Source organism: Typopeltis vanoorti, chromosome 21 (genome assembly GCF_054136105.1).
Source record: "Typopeltis vanoorti isolate ZY-2024b chromosome 21, IOZ_Tvanoo_1.0, whole genome shotgun sequence".
Classification (NCBI taxonomy): Eukaryota; Metazoa; Arthropoda; class Arachnida; order Uropygi; family Thelyphonidae; genus Typopeltis; species Typopeltis vanoorti.
The window spans coordinates 9839964-9867019 of NC_143569.1; the positions used below are offsets into that span (position 1 = coordinate 9839964).

Here is a 27056-nt window from a genome sequence, read left to right on the forward strand (position 1 = left end):
TGAAAGGAGATTGGCTGGTCAGGCCAAGGTTAACTCAAGGAAATTTTTCCACTACATAACAAGCAAGAAGAAGAATAATTATAGCATATTAACACTGGTGGATAGTCATGTCAGCATATAAATAGCCACAAAGGATATAGTGGAATTATGGAACGAGCACTTTATCAGGTATATATCATACTGGTGCAAATGATGTGATGGAATATATAGAAGAGAGGCAAGTATTAGGAGAATTGGAAGTGAGAGAAACAGATGTGTATCAGATGTTGGTTGGATTAGATGTGAATAATGGATGACATATCACCATGTATGCTTAACACGTTTGCTGCCAACTACGAGCATACTCGTAGTTCGTATATGAGCTTCACAAGCCAACTACAAGTATACTCGTATGTCGATTTACCGATCTCCTATGCCAAACACGAATTAACCCTTAATATAATTACCTTAATTTGGACCCTTGGATAATTTCAACTAAAATATAGTATATTATATATGTGCCTCAGAAGTCAACTACGAATATAACTACGATTACCAACCTCCTATGCCAAGCACAAGTTAATCCGTAGTATAACACATAATTTGTAAATCAATTTAAAACTAATAAAATCAATAAAAATAAAAACCAATCAATAAAATAAAAAAACAGTTTATTCAAATTAAGAATGCTACATTTTAAAACAATTTTCCAAGCACAATGGGGTTTTTCTTGGCAAACAGGACAATAATAACGTGTTTCACGTCGTCATTTGTTTCGTGTACACACACGGCATGGCTTTGTCAGACGATTCTTTTTTTCTGTTGGAGGTAAAATTTCCAAATAATGAAAATCCCGATTCCTCCTGATATTCTCTGATGCTGTAAGCTTATCCATTCCAACAAAAACTGACATAAATTGATCTCTAAATTTTAAATGCAGTCATTGCATTTCCAGTAATCATGTTATAAAATTTATGCACATTTTGAATGTATACCTCAAGAATGCGTATTGCCAATTTCTTTGGCCATCTAATTGTGTTTCATAAGGTGGAATAGTAAGAAAGCATTTGATCAGAAAGATCGGTGCCTGACATACCCAAATTATAATCCCTAACAATATTTGGTTTTAATTGAAATTTACCATTCCGATTTTGCACTTCAACCATTTCAAATTTGTGCATATTTGAAATGGAAAGAACTTCCCTCTTATCCTTTCATTTGCTGGCTACAACAGGACCTCTTCTTTGCCAGACAAATTCCCCTTTCTTTAGTTTCTTCTGAATAATATCTGGTGGATTGTTTTTCCTATTATTTCTCAGCATTCCACACATGTACGTTTTTCTGTCAGTAAGCGATTCCGTCAGAGCTACAGAATTATAAAAATTATCCATATGCAATACATAACCCCTGTCTAAATATTCTTCCATCAAGTGGAATACAATATTATGTGCGTGACCCATTTTCGCTAAAGAGGATTCAGATTTTCCTGTATAAATTTTTATTTTTATCACCAATCCATTCGATTCGCATAGTTCATAGAATTTCATGACATATTTATGTTTTTTGTTTTTTATGTATTGTCGAAAAGCCAGTCTACCGTGCCACAACACCATTGATTCATCAATACATAAGTTTCTGTCTGGTGTGTAGCTATTTCACATTACACTATTAAAATGATCTAGGACAATTTATCAAGCTGCTTGGGATTATCTGCGAAATGCAAATGACGCAATAAAATTTGAAACCGATTTCGGCTCATTTTAGAGTGCCAAAATGGCAAATTGTAAAGTTGATTTGTACTTCAATAATGCTCAACAGACGGTAAATTACAAATACCCATATGAAGTAAAAGTTCAAGAAATAATTTCATTTCAGGTATGTCCTTTGCTTTCCAGTTTGAAATTCTTTGACTTTTTTGATCTGTGCTCAGCTTTGCTCAATATTTTGTAAAGCATATAAATTGGTTTGTTCTACTAAAATTGTGTGAAAATCTTCAGAAAAGTTCAACTAACCTTTTGATACTCAAATTTCCAGTGTCAATTTTAAAACCTGCAGTTTCAACAAAGTCAAATTGTGGGGGCTCTTGTTCTGAATTTTCCCAATAAGCAGATGTTGATGTATTTGGCTGGATGCTAACCTCATCTTCAAAAGTTTCTTCATCATCTGAGTCACTGCTAGAGTTCTGTAGGATCATCTTCAGAATTGGAACCAAATATTTCATGAAATTCATCATCGCTCATATTAGCATAAGCTTCTAATTCTATATCAGTAAGTTTTCTTTTACTGGCCATGGCAAAATTGAAGGTTCTTAGAGACTAGAAACTAAAACTAGACTAGACGCAATAAAAACCGTCGTCAGCACAGGTAATATATAGGTGGAAGTGATATGAGATTACTCATACTTGGCCTATGAAACAAAATTCTATCTCATAAGCCAGCTACGAGATTACTCGTAATGACCTTGAAGACGTGAAAGCGCTTGGCGTGCGGGAACAAACTATGCCTGAGGAGCGTGGCAGCGAACGTGTTAAGGAATGTGCACCATATTTGGCTATGTTCCTGACCTGGTTATTTAATGAACATCTTGCAGTGGGTAGGGTTCCTAAGGAGTGAAAAGAAGGCAAAATAGTACCACTCTACAAGCATGGTTCTAAGACAGAAGTCTCCAACTATGGGCCAGTCTGCACAACTGTGGTTGTGGTCAAGGTGTTGGAGAGACTGGTCAGGAATAGAATACAGAATTGGGTTAGTGGACATAGCATTCTTTATGATGGTCAGCATGGATCTGTAAAGGGTAGGTCCTGTTTTAGTAATTTACTTGCATTTTATGATAAGGTGACAAGTGTGTTAGATAAGGGAGAATCATATACAGTGATATTCTTAGACTTTGCAAAAGCATTTGATAGATTACCACATGATAAGTTGGTGCAGAGACTGGGAATAGATAGCATATTGGTTAGATGGATCAGAGATTGGCTCTCTAAACTATACCAGCAGGTTGTGTATGATGAAGCAGTGTCTCAAAAAAGGAGGGTAACCAGTGGCATGCCCAAAGTTCTGTTCTTGGGCTCTTGCTGTTTAACTTGTTTGTAAACAATATATCATGTGGACTGACTGTGATCTTCAGTTATTTGCTAATGATGCAAAGTTGGGAAGAATTATAAGTAGCACTGCTGAATCCCTTCAGAAAGATCTGAATAGACTTTTACTTGGATAAAAGAGTGGGGATGTAGTTTTAATATTAATAAGTGCAAGGTGTTGCATTTTGGAGTGCAGAAATATAAGGCTGTGTACTATACTGATGGTGCCATACTGCAGGAAGTGGATGAGATTAGAGATTTGGAGTGATGGTTCACAGTAGACTGAAGTTTAGAGGGCATACTGCTAGTGTTGCAAATGCTGCACATTGTAGTGCTGCTATGATAAGAAGTACTCTAACATGTAAGGATAAAGTGGTTGTGCACTGCATAAGGCACTGGTCAGACCACATTCCTGGAATTTGTGTAAGAGTGTGGTGAAGAGGGGTGTGAGTAGCATATTTTTTACATGGAGAATTGTGCTTAGATTATTGTGCTCAGATCTGGTCACCTGGTTTTCTATGTGATGTGGAGACATTGGAGAGGGTCCAGAGATGAGTAACTAAGACAGTATCAGGAGTTTGAAATGCTGGCTATGGAGAGAGAGGTTGAAGAAATGTGGATTGCAGAGCTTGGTGGATAGGAGGAAGAGAGGTGATATGATAGAGACATTTAAGTTAGTGAGAAGATTTTATCAGATTAATCCAGAGAGGATTATAAAATGAGTAGATGGTGAGAGGGGAAGAACCAGAGGTCATTCCTGGAATTTGTGTAAGAGTGTGATGAGGAGGGGTGTGAGTAGCAGATTTTTTCATGTAAAACTTTTTTTCATGTAATGTGTTCCATTCACTGACAATTCTCCATGTGAGAATTGTCAGTGAATGGAATGCATTACTGGAATATGTTGTTAATTCAAGGAGTGTTAAGAATTTTAAGATTCTATATGATAAATATGTTGTCAGTTGAATTGTCCTCCCACAATGAGTCTGTCGACTCGATGGAGAATGTAATAATAATAATAATTTTAAATCAACAGACACTACTGATGATGACCTTAAATGTGCTTCTAAAGCAGCTGTAACTGCTTATCATTCTGCAATGCATGAAATCAGTTTCAAGACTTCGGACTGTGCACCTAAGTTAATGAAAAGTTATTCAAACCAAAATTTTCAGCCACTCGCACAAAAACTGAAGTGATAATTATAAATATGATACCGCCATTAATTTTCAATCAAATATTGGATGCTTTTAAAACTGTTAGTTACGTAACTGTAACAATCGATAGTTTAAATCATAAAGACATAAAACTAGTCCCTATAGTGGTTCGGTACTTTACTTTAAATCATGGGATTCAGATAAAACTCCTACATTTTGAAGATATACCAGGAGAAACTTCAGACACCTTGTGTGATTTTCTTTTTGAAAAGTCAAGAAATACTGTCTTGATAAAATGGTGATATGTTACTGCACCAATAATAGCAACACCAATTTTGGAGGAATAAATAGGAGGGGAGAAAAAAATGTATTCAGAAAAATTGAAGGAAGTTTGTCTCATCTTGTTCTAGGCATTGGTTGCTTGGCACATATAGCAAATAATTGTGTTCAGACTACTGCAGATATCTGTGGATAATGAAGTGACAGTAATTAAAATATACAAATATTTTCATGTATACACAGTTAGAACCACCCAACTTAAAGAATTCTGTGAATTTGTAGATGATATCGAATACAAAACAATTTTGTCTCACAGTAGTTCAAGGTTTTTGAGCTCTTGCCTACAATATAAAAAAAAAATTTTCTTTCAAGCGAACAATGCTCAAAGATTTTACAAGATTCTTTGAAAATTTAGTAAATGAAGTATATTCTCTGTTTTTGAAGAAGAGATGAATACAAGGCAAATCAGAGTAGGAGTGAGTGAGAGAGAGAGAGGTACAGGAATGGTAGAAGAGGAGAGAATAGGAGCAGTAGAAGAGCAGGAATGAGAGAGAGAGAGAGAGAGGAATAATAGAAGAGGGGAGAATGGAAACATTCAGAGAGAGGAAATGAGAAGAATGTGAGGGAGTGCTGGAACCAGGGATAGAGTGATTCCAGAACAGCAGATAAGTAGGGGAACAGAGAGAGAAAGGATTAGAGGAGAGAAAGAGAGAGAGAGAGAGAGAGAGAGAGAGAGAGAGAGAGGGATGCAAGTAAGCAGTCAAGGAACAGGGTGATAAGAGGTGATGTATGGAGACATCATGATCCATGGTGTGCAAGATAGGATGCCAGAGGAATGTTTGCCTGGAGGGACGATAGAAAGTAATTTCTATGGCAATTAAGAGGGGTGGGCACGAATAACTTGAAAGGCAATGTAAATTGGGTGGCAAGAGATCTGAGATTCTTGCTTGAGGTTGCATAAAAGAAAATGTTGAGAGGAAATATTGTATATGTGTTGTCCAGGTATGATAGTGACGAGCTGAGCAGAAGAGCAGTAATACTGAATAGCATGATAGACAGAATGTGTCAGAAGAGAGGATTGGAATATGTAGATGCTTTGAGGGCATTTGAGGACAGAAGGGAACTATATGCAAGAGACCACTTGCATTTGAATGAGGAAGGGCGAAGACATCTGGAGAAATTGCTGTTTTCTGAACAAGTCGGTGTGTCAATGCAGGGAAACTAGAATTCCCCGGGCGGATGGTAGCAGGGGTGGCCTCTTGTGGGGATGGGTGCTTGGGGGAAGGGGTATGACATCAGGTAACACTGAGTCCAGTGGGTCTGGAGGAGATAATGATAGGTATAGAAGCAGTGACATTTTTATGATTTATGCATACTAATGCCAGGAGTATCTGAAATAAAGGAAATGAATTGGTGGAGCTGATGGCATCAGCCTGGCCAAAGATTATTGGGATCTCTGAGATGTGGTTGAAGGAAGATGATATAATAACAGGAATTGAAGTAACAGGATACAGTATTTTTCAGCAGGATAGGAAAGGAAAATGTGATAGTGAAGTACTGCTTGTGAAAAGTGATGACTTATGTCCTCTAAGAATGGAAGCTTTGGAAGGCAGTGACACTAATGGTTTTAAACGTATATGGTATGAGGTAGAAGTGGCTAAGACAGGATATTTAGTGAGGTGTTGCTACAAACCAAACAGCACAAAGGGTGGGGAGCAGGGGTTGTTTAGGGATGTGTCCTCTTCTTCATTTGTGGAATACAGCTTACTATTACTTCTAACAAATATTTCTTCAGAATTTCCCAAGCACGAATGATATCCCAGCCTTCCAATTCCTCCCTCCATGAAACTTCCCCAAGTTGATGTCTAAGACCATTGTAATCACTTGCCTTATAATTCCACATATATTCCCGTCTCTTTGATACTCCTGCATGTCTATTCATCTTCCAAGTCAAAATCACATGGTCACTCTCTCCAACTGGTGGGAGAGATGTCATCTCACTTATTATCAGCTCTTCTGATGCTATGACTAAATCCAAAACTCTTGAACCTCTTGTTCCCTCTATTACATGTTGCCTAAGATATTTGTCCCTCAAGAATTCTAGAAATTCCATTCCCTTATTGCTACATGCATCTTCCTCTCCCCAGTTTATACTGCTGTAGTTAAAATCTCCCATAACAATCATGCTTCTTGCACTTGCCATGCTCAACTGTCTCAACATCTCCTGGTCCCCACCCCTGTGCTCCTTGGTCTGTAGCAACACCCCACTAAATACCCTGTCTTGCCCACCTCCACCTCACACCACATGCTTTCAAAATCATTAGTGTCACAGCCTTCCAAAGTCTCCACTCTTAGAGGACATAAATCATCACTTATCATAAGCAGTACTCCACCACCACACTTTCCCTTTCTATCCAGCTGAAAAATGCTGTACCTGGCTACTTCTATTTCTGTTATTATCTACTCCAACTACTCTCTCATAGAGATTTAGTTTCTACTTATGTTCATCCTACAGGTACATTCATGGACAATGTTCTGCTGAACTAGCTATCATTTCTCCACTTTCTTCCAAAGCCATTAGAACAAAAACTCACTGCTAAAACTCACTTTTTAAAGGCGAGTTTTTTCACACAAAAAGTGAATAAGCTGCTACGGAAAGCACTGACTTTCCACGATATCATGCTACCCATCCATAGAATATAATATTACAATCAACCTATTCCTGAATTCTGTCCTGAGCTAATTTTTCCAATAACATAACCACTACCTCTAAGAAACTGCTGATTTATAATTTCCTGCTTATGTCTTGAAGGCATTGTGCAATGGAACTATATTTGAATCACCATTATGTCTATCTGAAAGATATATCATTAAAAGTAATTATTCAGTAATTTAGTTTTTTTTTTTTTTCTGCCACTGTAATCTTCCTATGCATTCATTATCCTTCCATAATCATTATTTCAAATAGCTCTTTGGGATTATATAATAACCATGCTGGTCACTTATCTCACCTGTGCATTGTATTATTCAGGAACTTGTAATCATATTCCTCCTTATATGCACTCTACAGCATTTTTTCTCCAATTCATGGTTAATGATGCTGTTTATCTATTTAACTCCTACTTGATTTATCCTACTAACTCCACTTTGCAGTAGAAAGTTTTAATGTACTTTGAAATCAAGTATACTTTACTTTGTAACAAAGTGAAAAAACTTTCTGTGTTTTGATAATATGGAGATATGCCATTTTCTATACCACTTGTATAGGAAAAAGACATGAAATCTGCACTGATTCAACCTCAGTATGGTTAATTGCTTCTTGACCTCTAAGATCTCATGAATCTGTGTTTGCTTTTTGATTGAGATCTAGATTGAGACTTAGTATAGAAAACACAATTGATATCTCATTTTCATGTGAAGATGTATCATTTCAGACTTCAATCTGGTGTTATAGAGGTTAAGTACCTATTAGTTATTTAGATCTAAAATATTCATATCCTCTCTTATACTTTCATTTACCTTCTTTTAAATTGCACTTAGTAATTTTATCCCTTTCCCTTAGAATTAGAATTTGCAATTGCACAATTAACCTCTAATGGGAAATCCCCAGTAGGAAAGGCTAGACTTCAATCAGGCATTTGTCCAGACCAAATAGCATAACCTTATACAATTTGAATTTGAAAGATCAGTGGCTACCCCAAACATTGAAAACTGACTGAATCCCAGACTATACATCTTCAATCCGACTAGTAGGTGACCCAGAAAACAGCCAAAGAACATGTGTTATATTTATCTGTTTTATATTTAATGTTGTTATTTTTTTACATATAGTGTTAAACTCTATATTTCTATATTGACTAACTCTTAAAAACTCTTTCAAAGATAAACCTTGTCTTATTTAACCCATAACTATATCCCTTGTCTGCTGTGCCTTTGTTGTAATCTTTCGTGGCCTCTCCTTCAATCTTAAATCGTGTGCAAAAGTCTTCAAACAAGGAGAATTCTCCCTGATCTATAAATTCTGGGGACAAGTCCTTTTCGGAATCAAGAAAATTTATTTGTTTAGCTGCGCCATTTTGATTCCTATACAAGAGAGAACTTCTTGTCAGGGATTTGACCCAGATTATCATGATTCCAAAAAAGTTATCAAAGTTAAACAAGCTCTCACTATTATTTCTAAACAGCAGTCGTAACCGTTTCCCGCGTTGTTACTTATACAGGTTCGATATTTTTAGCAGGTGGTGCATTGGCTTGGAAGATCATACACATATTTTGGGTTAAGAAACAAAGAAATTTATTCATTCTAAAATACAATACATGTTAATCCAAAACTAAGATAAATGAAGGTCCCTAAAATTAATTATGCAAATAACAAACAAGATCTAGTTCACAATAGGTATCTCTCATTAGGTGATATTAACAAATCCAAACTGTCCTTAACCCGATTACTTAACACAAATATGTAGATGAATGCCTTACTTCTTCCTCAATTAATGCACATACAATGCGTCGAATTCAAACTAACCTTAAACTAATGACAATTCTTGTAACACTACACTTCTATAACTACACCGATCCTTGTTAGAGGAATAGTTAGAGGTACTAAAGTCCTATAATCTGTCTTAACAAGTCCGATCCAAGGAAATTTTACACTGTAGCTCACTCTGGCCTAAGAATTACACAATACAATTAGAAATAAAGTCTTACGTTACCAACCAGATGAATTCATTAGGAGATACTTTTCATCGTGTCTTCTTGTAGGTTTCTTTCAGTCATCACCCTATTCATCGAGCTGTTGTTACTTGCCTTGACTTCTTGGAGATTTCAATCATGGATCACTTCTTTACCTTATGTCCAAGAATCTGTCTGGCAGATGGGTATGGCTGGAGCTATACGAAGTTTTGGCGTACGCTGTTTGTCCCGTCGCATGGATGACTATGCTTGGACAAGCCCGCTATTTTGACCATATTACCGCCGCTGAACGACTCCATCTCGACTCTGTCGCCTCGAAGCTACGACCCACCACAAGGTAAAAAGAGGGTATAAGGAAGATGATGATGATGATGAAGTAATTCTTTTTAGGAGATTTCTTTGCACTTCATTTAAATCCTGAATGAAATACTCAAAGACAATTTAAGTGTTCATTCCAGATTTAATACATGATGGGTCTGCAGTAAACAAGAAGAAAAATGAGGTAAAGAACCAACACATAATGAATGGAGAAACCAACCACTATAAGAAAAGAGTTTCTCCAGTCATTCTGCAAGCTATGAAGTAATGAATGGCAGTGACCACTGCTATCCTCAAAAGCCATAAGATCAATTTTACAAAAGCCAGAAAGATGGATGAAGAGCTCTGCAGACAGAGGCTGACTATCATGCACTAAGTTCTTGGATGACAATAATCACAATAAAGTGGTAGTATGAGGAATAAGAGAATCTGTAACCATGGAGGAAGTTATCGTATACCTCCAAACCTACAAACTAAACCCAAAGTTAGACACATGCTCTTAGCAGACATTTGTCCAGAAAGTGCTGAAATGTAACATGGAAAAAGGTTCAAAACATTAAGAATATACATGAATGAAATCTTCTATTGATCAATACATTAACTTATACTCATGCAACAGATCTGTAGCTAGATTTGAATGATATATAAGAAGATTCTGTGATGTTTAATTAGATGTAATGTGAAGGCTATATGCCATTTCTACTGATACTGATATTCTACATTGACCACATTAAGGAAAGAGATATTGAGCCTGATATTCATACAGAACAAATATTAGGCACAGCTCTAGCCAATTCCATGCAGCTAACATTATGACCTTTCATAAATCTGCAAGAAGTTGTCGAGTCTTTTGCCAAATTTAATAACCGGTTTGAAAATTATGGTTGAAAATCAGCAACAGAAAGATGAAAACTGAAAATAAACAGTAGAACAGGAAACATCAACTGCACTCTTAGTAGGGTCCCTATAAAACAATCTGCACATAGTTTTTAGTTAAAATAGCAAAGTAAACATAGAAATGGACAACACAATATGCAAAGCTTGTATGATGGGAGGCAGTTAAATAAATTTATATGAACTTACATTCTACTAAACTAGTAGAATATAAGACGATCTTCTAACCAATTTTAACTTATGGATCTGAGAGATGGATTAGAAACAAAATAGTTGACTGAAGATCTCAGATACGAGAGTTCTGATGAAAATTAGACAAATGAAAAGATGACATCAATGGCAGAACCATATTAAAAAATAAAATATCAGAAAAGAACTTGAGATTATTCCTATTTACTAATGTGTAAATACACTGGTGTTCAAAGCCTAAGGGCAAACACTGTTTCTGAATATTACAATTGCAAATTCAGATGGATGGATCAGCTTGTGGCAATTTGTATAACTGACAATTTCAAGTGGAAAGTGGGTATAAGTTCAATTTTCGAATCACACACAAAGGGGATTATGTAGTAGCACTCAACAGGATAAAAGGCAAAAGGCTTTCTTGGATACAACATGACAATATGATGAAGGAAAGGCTGTCTTCGATGTCTTCTAAGTCTCAAATACATCATGTAGATAATTTCACATGGGGAAGAATTATTGGAAAGGAAAAAGGCTGCAAAATTAATGATATTGCCAGAGAGTTTGGAATCTCATTTAGCATTATATCTAGGCTCTGGGCAGCATTTCAAACCAATGGAATGTTCCAGACTTTTGCTAAGAGGTCGCCCTCACTCTACCATGGAACATTTTTGATTTTGTTTATATCAGCAAATCATAATCAACGCACCATGGCAGGTCAGATTGCAAGTAAGCTCCATTCAAGCACAGGTATGCAGATATCTCGACAAACTGCTGTAAAATATCTGCCACATACGCCTATATGTCCAAATGCCTGTAGTCTGCATCCCTTTATTGACAGTTCATCATAGAGCACATTTTCAGTGGTGTTGTATCAATAAAAATTGGACAAAACACCAATGCACTAACAATTCTTTCACCCGTTGCAAAAGCAGCGGGTTAAAGAATTGATAGTAGTAGCAGGTACAAATGATTTGAAAGGAGACAAAATGGCTATGAGAGAGGATCTGAAGGAATTGCTTGAGATAGCAAAAGAGAAGAGTGAGAGAGTTAGGATGGTGAGTCTGTTGCCACAGTACAGTATGACAGCGAAGAGTATAGAAGGATGGCCATAATTGCTAATGACATTATGAGTGAATTATGCAGGAGGAGTGGTGTGGAATTTGTGGATGTGTGGAGTGAGTTCGAAGGGCAAAAGGATTTATATAAGATGGATGATTTACATTTGAATGGATTTGGTGTATGGAGACTTGAAAAGGTGTTGAATGTAGTGGAAGTGGATGTGCAGAATCAGGGAAACTGGAGTTATTAAAGGGGGGGGGGGAGTAGATATGCAGACTTTAGGAAGACAGTTGAGTGCATGAATGTGTGTAACATGCCTGAACGAGTACGAAAGACAACAAATCAGAATGGGATAGTTAGTATAAGGCATCAAAATAGGGATGGGACAAATAGGCTTCTGCAATGCATATATACTAATGCCAGAAGTATTAGGAACAAGAAGGAAGAATTTTTGGCCTTGGTTGGCACTTCCAGGCCACAGGTTATTGGCATTAGTGAAACATGGCTGACAGAAAATGATATAGCTAGTGGGATTGAATGTGATGGGTATGGAGTGTTCAGGAGTGACAGGGAGTATAAAATGAGGAGAAGAGTGTTATTGATGATAGCTGATGAGCTACAGCCAAGGAGAATAGAAGTGGAACTGCAGGATAGAGAAAAGAGCACATTTGATGCTATTTGGAGTGAGACTGAAACTAGCAGAACAAAATATAAAGTTGGGTGCTGCTATAGACCAGGTGATGGAGTAGATGGTGGAGATAGTATGCATAAGCAAACAGAAGAAATGAGGGAAGGAGGGTAATTATAATGGGAGATTTCAACTATGGTAACATTGATTGAAAGGAGGAGAGGACACATGGGAGGAAGGAATTGGATTTTATGCAGTTATTAAGGGATAACTATCTGCAACAGCATGTAATGGAAAATACTAGGGGTCAGAGAGTGCTTGACCTAGTAATTGCATCTGAGAATTTGGCTGTAATGAATATGACCACGTTGTCACCAACTGGTGAGAGTGATCATAGGGTCTTGACTTGGGAGGTGGCTAAAGGTGTGGAATTTACAATTAAGACAGGGTACATGTGGAATTATCAAGCTGGTAAGTATAACAAGCTTAGGAGATTGATTGGTTCAGTGCCATGGCATGTAAAACTGCAAGGACTAGATGCTGATGGTGCATGGGAGGCGGTTAAGAAGTGTTTGCATGAGGCAATGGCTGACTGTATACCTAGAGTCCGAATAATAAATCAAGTAGGGGTTAAATGGATGAATAACACCATTAAGCTTGAGCTACAAAAAAAGAAACAACTATGGAGGGAATTTAAGGAGAAAGGTGACCAGCAGGCACATGAACGGTATAAAGCACAGGCTAGAAGGGTAACGAGTGTGGTAATAAAAGCAAAAACGGATTATGAAAGAACATTAGCCATGCAAGCTAAAGAGAATCCCAAATAGTTTTTTCGATGGTTGCAAGTAAAAGAAAAAATGTATATGGCAGAATGATTTTAAAGAATGCAGATGATAGGGAGGTAACCAAATCAGTTGATATAGTTGAATTACTGAGCGAGCACTTTGCAAGAGTATATCATCCAGGTGGTGACATTGCAAGAATGAATGAACCAATAGATTATACGGGAATTGTGATGAATGAAGTGGAGGTGAATAGTCTATTACAAAACCTCAATATCAATACATCTGTGGGATTGGATGGCATACCAGCTCGTGTCATACGGGAAGCGGCTAAAGAATTGTCAGTGCCCTTGACCATTTTGTTTAATTCGAGTCTCGGGTCTGGGTTAGTCCCAAAGGGGCAGAAAGGGAGGGAAATAGTTCCACTGCATAAAGGAGGTTCAACTGCTGTTGTAAATTACCAACCGATTAGCATATCAGGAATCATTGTCAAGGTCTTGGAGAAATTAGTCAAGAGAAAAATACAGGATTGGATAGATGAAAATGGGATACTGTATGGGGGAGATCATGCCTCACTAACTTGCTCAAGTTTTATAACACGATCACAGCTGAACTGGATAAGAGTAATGGGTTTACAGTGATTCTACTGGACCTTGCTAAGGCCTTTGACAGGATACCACATGGAATTCTATTCAGTAAACTACAGCATATGGGGATGGACATAGGGTTGGTGAGATGGATAGGAGGGTGGCTAATGGAGAGATATCAGAGAGTTGTTTATTCAGGAGTAGAGTCCAAAAGATGGCCTCTGACTAGTGGTGTGCCGCAGGGTTCTGTTCTTGGATCACTACTTTTCAATTTGTTCATTAACGATATAGGAAAGGATCTGAGAGGAAGTGTTCACTTGTTTGCTGATGATGCAAAGTTGGGTAGAGTAATAGTGAGTGCACAGGACATCAAAATTTTGCAAGTTGATTTGGATAGTTTGGAGGACTGGGCTAAGGAAAATAGATGCCAGTTTAATGTGGCAAAGTGTAAGGTCAAGCATTTTGCGGTGAAAAGATTAGTATCTGCTATAATTAGTAGCAGTATCTGCTACTAATTTGGAGTACGATTCTGGAGTACGGTTCCACATTGGTGGAACCGTACTCCAGGAGATTGATGAGACCAGGGATTTGGGATTGTTAATGGATAGGGAGTTGAAGTTTAGGGGGCACATTGCAAAAGTGGCTAAATCAGCTCATCAAATCACTTGGTTGCTGAAAAATACTTTAACAAGCAGAGACAAGCAAGTCATTGCTCCTCTGTATCGAGCCTTGTCGTCTCTGGATCCTCTTCACCTCCTCCCCATCAAGAAGAAACCGTGGTGCCCTTATCTGGGCACAGTAGTCTAGATGAGGTGTTATCAAGGCTCGATACAGAGGAGCAATGACTTGCTTGTCTCTGCTTGTTAAAGTATTTTTCAGCAACCAAGTGATTTGATGAGCTGATCACCTCATCTAGACTACTGTGCCCAGATATGGGCACCAGGGTTTCTTCTTGATGGGGAGGAGGTGAAGAGGATCCAGAGACGAGTGACCCAGATGATAGCAGGTCTATGGAATGAATCTTATGAGAACAGGTTGAAGATTTGTGGGTTGCAGAAATTGGTTGATAGGCAGAAAAGGGGTGATATGATTGAGACATTGAAATTACTGAAGGATTTCTATAAGATTAATTCAGGAGATATTTTTGAGAATAGGACTGGTGGTGGGAGGACTAGGGGCCATACATGGAAGCTTGGCAAGAATGTGGTTAGCAAGGGTGTTAGAGTTATGTTTTTTTTTACTTGGAGAGTGGTGAATGAGTGGAATAAGCTGCCAGAGTCTGTTGTGGGTGTCATGACTGTGAATGAGTTCAAGGCGAGGTATGATAGATACTGTGTGAATGTTGAATAGTTGTTCTTGACATGATGTTATGGCCTCCCTCGATGAGTCTGTTGACTCCCTGGAGTTGCCCGTAATAATAATACTAATAATAATACTCTTTACAGATAAGAGTTGTTTTAGTCTTTCCTCTGAATCTAGATGACACTTGATCTACTTGATGGTAAGCAGTACTACTTGAAACTAGTACTGCTTACCATCATGAGAATGTTCTTGATAGGGAAAGATATGGAAGTGCTGGGGATCATGGTGTGGGGAGGCATCATCACGCTTTTCAAGGATTTAGGCCTAGAGTGGCCTGTTCCAGCCTTAGATGTCATCACTGAATCTCTTCAGAGGATGTCCTGGTTTTCTTTTTCCTAATAGTTTGTAATTTAAAACTTGTTTTGGTAATCTTTCTGTTTTCATTCTTTCAACATGTTCCATCCATTTATGTTTATATTTTTTTTTTTTTTTTCTATTACTGACAATCACAGGGATGCCTAAGAGCATAAGATAGTCCATTGTTTAGGTTTAATTTGGGATGATGTAGAAGAGCCTCAACACATTCTTTGAAGAGGCAGTACGATTTGCATCATTCCAAAGGATTTTTTGGATGGTGTTGTTAATTATATTTTATACAAGGCAGACTTATGATGTTTAATATATTTTCTTTTATTTTTTTAGTATGCATTTAGTTTTAATGCTGAAATGCTGGTTCATCCTTAGAAATGCTATTACTGATTTCAGACCTCAAGTATCCAACTCAACACAACTAAATCATGCCAGCCTGGTTGGCCGAGTGATTAGCGTATCTGCTCTCCAGCCAAAAGGCTGCGGGTTCAAATCCCGCCGTGGGAATGGATGTTTGTGATTGTCTGTGAAAGTACTAGTGGTGGTAGTCGGCAGTAGATGGCATTGGTGTTAGATGATGAAAGTTGGTGGAGTAGTGAGATGAAGAGTTGTAGAGTAGATGCCCTCCCTCAATGAGTCTGGACTCCCTGAAGGTGTGATGTAATAATAATAATAATAATAATATTAATTATTCTAGTTGAAGTTAGAAATTACTCCATGTATTCAAAATAAATAATTTAATTAATCAAATATTATTTACAGTAATTATATACAAATCATTTAGTAAACATATACACACAAGTCATTAAACTGTAAATTAATAATAATTACTTCACTCACACAATTTTTTTCAAATTAAACTGTGCAATAAACAAAGATGGTTGAGCTCAACTAAAATTAGCAAACTCACAGTGAGAAAAACACAAGCCAAGAAATAATACCACAGTAATCCATCAAACCACTTTATGTTAAATTTCACTCTTAGTTTGGTCAACTATCCTGAGCATGTAAATCATGTCTATCCTTGCACTGAAATAAAGTTGTTGTTTTCTTAGTTCCAGTAGTATAGAAAATATTCATCAATAAAAACACTTACTACTTCCATGTTGTATGAAGAAATGACAGTTTTTCTTACATAACATAACAGAGCCACATATATAACATATATAAAAACAGTTTCTTCTCTTTTACAGGTTCTTCACTTCTGTACTTATCATTATCACTATCAACATGAATCTTAATCTAAAGATAAATATATATAAATACCTTCATTAAACTATTGTAACTTTAACTTCTTTTTTTTTCAATATTTTCTTTTGCTTTGTCCAAAATCTGTTCTGCACACCAAAAGAATTTACTTTGTTTTGGAACAGCTCTGCTACAATGCAAACAATTTGTTACTTTGCTTTCTCAATTAAACAAAAACAATTCCTTTAAGAGGTACTTGAAAAGTAGCAGCATATCAATTGTCCTTAAGAGACTGTATTTCTGTGTACTTCCTAATAAAATTTCCATTCTATTCCTTAATTTTAAAGAAGATCTCAACTAATATTATCCCATAACTTTAAATTTTCAATCACTTCCTTCTCTTTCTTTCTCTGTTTTTCTATGTGCTATGTGGTCTTAAGCTGCTCCTTTATTCTCCCATTGCCAGTCAACATGCACTGTGTCATATGTCATGCACTGTGGCATGTTCCATCAGTTACATGTATGTGACTGATGGAATCATACAGATTCCATCAGTCACATACAGATTCTTCACTTCTGTACTTATCATTATCACTATCAACATGAATCTTAATCTAGAGATAAATATATATAAATACCTTCATTAAAATATTGTAACTTTTTTTTTCTTTTCAATATTTTCTTTTGCTTTGTCCAAAATCTGTTCTGTACACCAAAAGAATTTACTTTGTTTTGGAACAGCTCTGCTACAATGCAAACAATGGTAACCATTAACCCATGTTCTAAATAATTACAAATGAATGAAGAGATTAGGCACAATCTAGAAAAAGAAGGCTTTAGGCAGTATAAGATGAAAGGTAATAATCAGTTGCATGAGGAGTACAATCAACAAGCCAGGAAGATGACTTGGTTGATAAAGACAGGAAAAGTGCAGTACAAACAGAAATTGGCCAGTCAAGAAAATCTTAGAGAGTTCTTTTGATATACAACAAGTAGAAGAAAGAATGACTATGGGAGGATGATGTTAGCAGACTCCAATTGAAAAACTGATAAAAGCTGTAGAGGATATAGTTGAGCTATTAAATGAGCAGTATATCAGGGTTTTTCATCCTCATGAATGCAACATTATAAGTAGCTTAAGTTTAGAGAGTATGGTGGAGGACGGATTGATAATGTGTGAGCAGGAAGTATATCAAGTATATATATATATATATTTTTTTCATCCTCATGAATGCAACATCATAAGTAGCTTAAGTTTAGAGAGTATGGTGGAGGACGGATTGATAATGTGTGAGCAGGAAGTATATCAAGTATATATATATATATATGTCACTACATGTCTTGAACAATGTTCCAGAGAGTTAACAGCATTCTTGGCATGCCTGCTTAACATGAGTCTGCTACAAGGCAAGTCTGCTACTCTCTTTCTACCTCCCAAAGAGGTAGAAAGAAAGTAAAATTGTTCCACCTCACAAAGAGGAAGATAAGAGTGAGAATACAAATTATAGGCTGGTCTGTGTGTCTGGAGTGATTAAAATATTAGAAAGCTTCGTGAGGACCAGGATTCAGAATTGTGTTTATAATAGTACTATTCTCTATGATAGTCAGCATGGACTTGTTAAGGGAAAGTGATGTTTTAGCAAGCTGATGATGTACTGCAACAAGGTGACAAATTCAGTGGATAAGAGCGATGCATAAATAGTGGTAGACTTGGATTTTTCAAAGGACTATTACCGTTTAATGTGTATATAAATATTATTGCAACAAGCCTAACAGGAGATATGCACCTGTTTGCAGATGATGAAAAGATGGGAAGAACTAAGCAGAGTAGAGCAGATGTTGTGACCATACAGGAAGATCTATATATGCTGTGTAGATGGGCGAGTGAATGAGCTACTGTTCAATGTTGTAAATCATAGTGTTCTAAAATCTGGTAGGCAAGGATGGGATGCAGAGTATACAATTAATGGAGAAATTTTGAAGAAGTTAAAAGAGAGGAGAGATCTGCAAGTGGTGATGAATGGAGACTTAAAGGTGTAAAGATCATATTGCCAAAATTTTAAGAATATCACAACAGATTATGGCAATGATGAGAATGACCTTGACATGCAAAAGTAAATATATTATTGTTCTCTTGTATAAGGCCTTGATCAGGCTGCATATGGACTACTATGTGCAGATCTGGTTACCTGGTTTTCAAGGGGATGATGATATTTTAGAGAAAGAGTCCAGAGAAGATTCACTAAGTAGATGTCAGGTCTCTGGTATGTGAGATATAAGACATTAAGGGAATGCAAATTGCAGGGAGTGTTAGAAGAATGAAAGGTGATATGATTGAGAAAAATAAGTTAGTGAGGGGTTGTTACTATATTAATATGGAGATTTTTCATTAAGCAGACAAGGGTAAAATAAGGGACCATCCCTGGAAGCTGTATAAGGAGGGTGTAAGCAAAAAATCAGGTTCTTTGCATCAAGAGTGGATGGTGAAGAATGCCATGTCTGAGGGTGTAATGAGTGTGGAAACTGTGAATGGGTTTAAGGCACTGTTCAATGATCTTTTTTGCATGAATGTCTTGAAATGAGACTTTTAATTCTATGGAGGTCTGATGATAATTCTTGGCCACTATTAATATTTTGCAATATATTTTATTGCAACAATATATATATTTCCAAATATTGACAGTAGCTAAGAATCATTATTATCAGACCTACATAGATAAAAAGACTCATTTTGAGAGATTTCATACAAAAAATAACCGTCTTTTTTACAAGCAAATAATATATGTGTATTTCACTTGAAATGTGTATTTCGCTACGATGTGTATTTCACTTGAATAAATGTTCGAGAAATTCACACTTCACAGGATCCCTGGAATGGTGCAAAGTTGCTACATAAAAGCATTCTACAAATTCAAACACATCTTCAAAGTGAGTGCTTGAGCTTTGTACCAACCTAAACTTAATTTTCAAAAATGTTATTAGCAACTTTGTCATTTTTTTTTGTTTTTCCTTCTTCTTTAGGATCCTGATAATTGGCAACCTGGAAACTTCACAACTGCACATGGAGATGTCATTGTTTATAGCACCTAATTTTAATTTTTTTTTTTTTTTTTGAATTTTCCACTGTTTACTCTACACTGAAGAAGGTTTGTGATACACAAAACTGAAATATCTGCATGATAGATATTATTGCTCTCTCCACACTTCACTTGTTATACTTGATATACTATTCAATCTCCCATGCCACATTCTGAGACAATCTTTGAGGTCTTCGACCCTAGCAACTCCAGTTTCCCTGTCCAAACACTCGTTCAACTAGAGAACAGCAATCTTTCCGAATGGTGGCATCCTTCCACATTCAGATGCACTTTATCTCTTCCATACACCATTCACCTCATCAAATGCATTTCAAGCACCCACAGACCTCTCCCTGCATATTCTTGCTTCATTCTTCATCACTGCTCTTCCCCTCAACTCTGCATCATCATCATCAAATAGAAATAGTGCACTTCTCTGCACTTTTCTACTGCATATTAATTCCCTAAAATTGATCATGAATACATGATTTACACTGCTTCTGAGATCATTTATACCAACCATAAGCATCATGTCATTCGTATGCTGTTCACTCTTCACTGTCTCCCAGGCAAATACCCAGATAACCTTCTACTCTGCACATCCCAACTCACCAAATCTCCATACATTATACTTCTCCCAATACCATTCATTCTTCTTTTACTGGAATTCCTCACTCACCATCCCTCTTGTTTCCCACTTTTCTTCCATCCTCTAATCCTGCTTTCCCTTGTATCTGCTCTCTCTCTCTCTCTCTCTCTCTCTCTCTCTCTCTCTCTACTTCTCATTTTGTTTCTTTCTTTCCATGGTTTTCCCATTGTCTTGCCATCATGTTATTCACAAACGCTTCCTTGTTCTTTCATCCTCTAGATCTCATCTCACTTACATTTTCTACCTTATTGTCTCATTCTCGTGACTTTTTCTAACTTCCACTCTTGTTTTTCTTGCATCAGATACAGTATTATCAGTAAGATAGAGAGAGTTTCCCCTCTCTCTATCTTACTATTAAGATTTCTTATTCCACACTTCATACATTCTAATTCCTTTCTCAACACCTCTATTTCTCTCTCAAACATCCAGCCTTAACCCTACATTTATCCACTAAATGAAGGCCATCTATTAGAATGCTACACCTTCCTCAGTCATGCTATCTAGAGATAAACCCATTTGATATCTATTCCATGTTTTCCTCAACATGCCACTTATATCTCTTTGCTGGCACTCATTTGTTTCTAGTGCACTAATTCCATTGTTGTTACAGCATAAAATTCTAACACTCAAGTAACTTGACACTTCATATGAAGTGACAAGTTATTTGTCACTATATATTGCCTGCATTTTGATGAGATGATGAGAAAGCCCTGACAATTTATATATACAAATGTATTAATACTAGCTTCTTTTTAATCTAAGAAGTGAATGTAATATGATATTGGTTTTAACTTCATGCTCTGATAAGTTAAACATGCCAAGTGTAAGCAAACAAAGTTTGCACACGAAGCAACTTCACAACTGGAAAACTCGTATATAGAAGCTAATGACTTCACATCACTTGCCTTAGTATCTGGTTTCATCAATTATTATTCACACTTTTTTCATAAGTTTGTATTTTATTTTATTATTTTTTTCCAGTGTGATTGCTGGCAGTAAGAAGCTTGTTGTTTTAATATGAACAAATTTTTTCTCATTCCGTAACCCATCCATAGCACTAGAAATTACCACATGTACAACAATAGTTACTTTTCATTTTTACACTTCTCTAAAACTTCATCCTACTGATCTGCAAGCAAGATGGTTGAAAATTTATGATTTATCTACTAAAGATTCTTTTTAAATAAGAAACAATGATTATATATGTAATATTATTTTGTTTTAGACATCGTAATAGTAACCAAGCAATGGAAAAGAAATATTATCAAGTTAAATTTTTTTTTTTTTAAACTTACGTTTCCCCAAAATTTCTAGAAGGAGCATTTCATATTGCCGCTGAGATAAATTAGGTGGAAGGTTTCCAACAAAGAGTGCTACAGATGAGCTTTGGAGGTCTTCCTTTTGACGAAGACAAAACCTAGTAAGTTCCTTCTGCCGAACAGACTCCTATAGGAATCAATATAACACACTTTATTAAGCCTGATTAATCTCAAAATACTTAAAGAATTAAAATAATATTAAACTATTATATTGAAAACATTATTTTTCCCTTCAATAAAAATATGTTTTTAAGTACATGAAATGTCATAAATTCAAAAATGAGCCTAGAAAAATTTAACACTTATCAAAATTAAACCTGCATTTTTGTTGTAATATTGTAGTTTATCGAATGTTTTCAATACAATATACGAGGTGGCATCAAAAAGTTTCAAGACTAGATTGGTAACACGCCAACAGATGGCAGCACAAAGCTGCACACACAGTCACATGGAGCACCTACCTTCATAAGTCAGTGTGCCAAAAGACACTGTCCTGTGTACATTGGGAGCTGTGCAACTGATGCTATTCTGACCACCTGCGTTACCACATCTGCAATTTCATCATGGACAGCAAGTTAGAACAAAGAGCAAACGTGAAATTCACATTTGAAAAAATCTGAAATTCAAGGATCATTACTGGTGACGAAACTTGGGTGTATGGGTATGACCCTGAGACGAAGCAACAGTCTTCATGGTAGAAGAGCCCATCATCTCCATGACCGAAAAAGGCGAGGCAGGTCTGCAGCTTGACCAAGTGCATGCTCATTGTCTTTTCCGACATTCGCGGCATTGTGCATTGAGAATTCATCCTCAGGGTCCAGACCGTCAATAGTGAGTTCTACTGCCAGGTTTTAAGGCATCTGAGGGAGGACATTCAGCAAAAGCGACCAGATCTGTGGCATGCGAAAAACTGGATGCTCCACGACGACAATGCACCCTGTCACTGAGCTCTCCTCACATGCGAGTTTCTCGCCAGAAACAACATGATCTCACTTCTGCACCCACCCTACTCACCAGATTTGGGTCCTGCAGACTTCGCTCTCTTCCCGAAGATGAAGATCCAGCTCAAAGGTTAGAGCTCTTCGCTCAAAGAACTTTAGAAATTAATTTTCCTTATTCTCAAATGCCATCTCTTCATTGCAATCTATACCACCATAATTAAAATCAAGGCATTATAGATCTAATACTATACTGAGAATTATTCCTAGAATATTATATGAACCTGGAGGCATGGATAAGAGGCTAGCTGAAACAGAATCCAGGAGATAACCAATGATATGGAACAGGGCTCTATGTTTAAATCACTGCTACACAGTTTGTACATTCCTGATATTGGGATGAGTGAAAAGTGAACCTGCAATTATTTGCAAATGATGCTAAGGTGGAGAGAGTAAATTAATCTTATGGAGAGATAGTAAATTAATCTGATTTGAATTGACTCACACAATGGACAAAGAATAATGGTTGCAAGTTCAATGTTACAAAGTACAAGGTTCTGCACTATGGACTATAAAAGGTTACAGGCTGTGATTTACATTGATGGAACTGCACTGTAAGAAAGTCATGAAGTAAGGAATCTGGGAGTAATGGAGAGGAATTTGAAGTTCAGAGGACAAAATACAGAGGTTGAAAACACAGCATAAAGGGTTCTGAAAAACATACTGACAAATATGGATAAGGAAGTTATTATCCTTTTTTTATAAGGTTTTGGTATAACCATATTTGGATGCTTGTGCTCAGAGTTTTTTGTGTGGTGTTTTGTTGAGATGAGAAGGCAATGAAGTAGATTGAGAGGCAGTTAACCAAGATGGTGAGAGGTCTTTGGAATACCCAATTGTGAGTAGAATTGGAGAAAATTTTCAGTAAAAGGAACTCAGCCTGAAAGAAACAAGAAACAGAAAATCACCTGGAGAAGATAAGTTAGGTTCAGAATTATATAAATATGCAGGAATAAGGTTCAAAGAAAGACTCCTATTATATTTAAATAAAATCTATTTGACTAGTCCCCAACAGAATGGAAAAACAATTGTGAGGTATATATAGCAGAACTATAACAAATTAATAAAATATTCTGAAAACTTTATTTTAGAAGTACAGAATGGATTTAGAAAAGGACGACCATGTATTGACCCAGCCTTTTGCCTAAAATGAATAATAGAGAATACAATTTAGAAACACATTTTGCATTTATTGACTTTGAAAAAGCATTTGACAAAGTTAAAACAAGCATTTTATTTAACATATTAAAAGAAAGACAAATACCAAATAATATTCTAAAAGCTATCATAAGTATATATGAAAATAATCAAATACAAATAAGATTAAATCATGGGCTATTGTATACAAGCGAGATAAATCAAGGAATCCGATAGGGATGTCCCCTTTCATCAACTCTTTTTAATATTTATCTAAATGAAATAACAATAAAATGGAATAAAAATTTCCATCAAGGCATTAAACTTTCTCCTACCGTGAACTTAAACACCCTCCTTTTTGCCAATGACCAAATAATAATTACAAATTCTGAACATAACTTACAGAAAGATATTTTAAATTTAAAGGAGATAGCCAAAGATTATGGAATGATAATATCAACAGAAAAATCAAAAACAATGGCCTTTAAAGGACAAGATCCAGTAAGATCTATTACTATTTTAGTTCTTAACAAGATTTTAGAACAGGTGAATTCATTTAACTACCTAGGATGCATGATTACATATGAAAATGAAAAAGATATAAACCTAAAAATTGCAAAATATTTAAAAACAACAGGTGTAATTAACTATATATTTAAACCAAACCTAGTTCAAAAACAAACCAGACTAAAAGTATATAATACATTAGCCCTACCAGTTCTATTGCATGGAAGTGAAATCTGGACAATAAAACAAAAAGACAAACAGCTGAAATGAAGTTTATGAGAAAAACTGCAAAGTATACTCTACTTGATCACAAAAGAAATTAAGAAATTATGAAAGAATTAAACCAGGAATCAGTAATAGAAAAAAATTAAAAAATATAAGCATAAGTGGATGGAATACATTAAAAGAATGAAAACAGAAAGATTACCAGAACAAGCTTTAAATTACAAACCATTAGGAAAAAGAAAACCAGGACGTCCTCTTAAGAGATTCAATGATGACTTCTAAGGCCAGAAGAGGCCACTCTAGGCCTAAATTCTTGACAGGCATGATGATGATGATGAAAGGGATTTCATGACAAAGATGCAGAAGATATTTTAGTACTTAGCACGAGAAAAAAGAAGAAGAGTTCACTGCTAGAAAGTGAGTAAGAGAATGATTAGCAAGGATGTGAGATCTAATTTTTTTTTTTTTATTCAGAGAGTACTGAACAAATGGAATAGGTTATCAGAGTTGGCTTTAAGTGCAAAATTAGAAAATGAGTATAAGGAAAGATATTATAGATACACGAATTAGCACAAGTTTCTACAATGAGTCTCAAGAGCCTATCGAGATAGCCAAATAATAATAATAGTAATAATACTCTTCTTTGGTACATCAGTTAGTAAATGTTTGTAATTGATAATTTTAGTAAAAAACCACAATGAAGTCCATAAAATTAGACCTTCAGGAAGTCAAGGACTCATTGAGGGAGGTTTTAGGACAAAAATTTTAAAAAAATCAAAAACACATGAGGGAAAGATAAAACATATTTGTTATTCAAAAAGTAATCCATTAGCATCTATAAAGGATTTAGCATAGGCATACAGTTTTCAGAGTGTTGCAGAAAATTCTACTTCTTGGATTGTCGTTAATTCGTCGGTTACAGCATTTTGGATGGGTGGAACATATGCAAACTGGTGTCCTTTCAGCTTCATTTTCAAATCGGGAAATAGAAAAGAGTTGGAGGGAATAAATGTGATGAACATGTACACATGTGTGCATCGTATTATTATAGTGCAACAGGAAAAAATCTCGTGACCAGAATTCAGCAAGGTGAACATGTTGAATGCATTTTGGGAGATGATCCATAACTTCTTTATAAAATTCCTCATTCGCTGCTCTCCCCTGAGGTATGAATTTTTTGTACATTGTGCCTCGAAAGCCAAAACAAATTATTATCAGCATTGTTTTGATGTGTCTCTCTAACAGATAACCTTAGGTGTTGACGGTTATTCATGACTTATTTTTAACGGTATTAACAACACCAAACAAACTATTTTATCAAAAGATGTTTTATTAACTGCTTATATTTCAGTGAATTTCAAATCAGCATCATCAGAGCACAACACAGCTTGTATACACAACAGAGAGTAAGTGAAACAATACAATTGTAAGGGACAAAAGATCTAAAGTCCTATTTTCGCACCCTCTAATGTTGTAAAAAAAAAAATAAATAAATAATACAGCTATGTGGGAGTTGCTCTTAAGATAACAGTCTCCAAATTTTGGGCAAATTAATGCAATCATATTTGTTCAGGTTAGGAGAATTCTTCATAGCCATGGCTGACTCAAAAAATAATCTTTTGGATCTGTAACGACTTCTAAATAGCACATTCGTTTTCTTCCATCTAATCATGTGTGAAGGGTGTCCAAAGTGTGGTCTGCTAGTTCGGACTTGCCATAATAAGAGTGGCAAATATATTTTTTATGTTCTTCCAGGAGGATAGATGTTAAATAATCTTCCTGTTTGCTCACAGGTGGTGCGAAGGCCATGTTTCATCAGTACTTCGACTATCTTTTCTGATGTACCTCTGATATAGGGAAAAGAAATGGTAACGTTGGTTCCTGGATATTAGGGGGAGGGAAGGAGGGAGGAGTAATGGGGTTATGTAGTATTTTATCTATTTTGTAGGAATTGTAGTCGCTGCCCAAGAACATGTGGTGCAGATATTTGAGTTCTGTGGATAGAGCTGTATAATTAGAACAAATGGCTCTGGCTCTGTGTGTGTGTGTGTGTGTGTGTGTGTGTGTGTGTGTGTGTGTGTGTGTGTGTGTGTGTGTGTGTGTGTGTGTGTGTGTGTGTGTGTGTGTAAGTTGTTAAAATGCCATACTGTTGGACTTGGATGATGATGATGCGATTGTTTATGTAGGTATCTTCCAGTGTGTGTGTGTGTGTGTTGGTGTTCTGTAAATGGAAAAAGATAGTGATTCAACTGAAAGGAGGGTGACTAAGTTGTCAAGAAATGGTAAACAGTTATTAGATTCTTTTTTCTACTGTGAAGTGGATTTCAAGGTGTTGGCTGTTTAGGTAGGTGGCAAATGCATCCAAAGTGTCTTGTCCAATGGGGCAAAATAGCAAACAGTATTAATATAGTGTAACCACACTAGTGGCTTGTATGTAGCTGTGGTACGTACTTTGTTTTCAAAGTGTTCCATGTAAAAGTTTGCTAAAGCAGGGAAGAGGGGAAACCCATAGCAGTACCATTAATCTGATTGTAGATTTTTCCTCCCCATGTGAAGTAACCTACATACATAGTAAATTTGAATAATTCAAAAATATCAAGGAGGAAATTTAGACCTGATCAAATCAAGAGTGTCTATAAGAGTTACATT

At 36.2% G+C, this 27056-nt stretch overlaps 1 protein-coding gene across 3 annotated transcripts in view; it reads right to left on the reverse strand.

Annotated features, from left to right (window-relative positions):
* LOC150094613 (diacylglycerol kinase theta-like) overlaps positions 1-27056 on the reverse strand; it is a 570433-nt gene that overhangs the window by 258825 nt on the left and 284552 nt on the right. For all 3 annotated transcript variants that reach the window (XM_090411566.1, XM_090411564.1, XM_090411565.1), the window contains one exon: positions 21517-21667. In XM_090411566.1, the coding sequence (XP_090267692.1) occupies positions 21517-21667 (151 nt within the window). The remainder of the gene's footprint in view (positions 1-21516; positions 21668-27056) is intronic.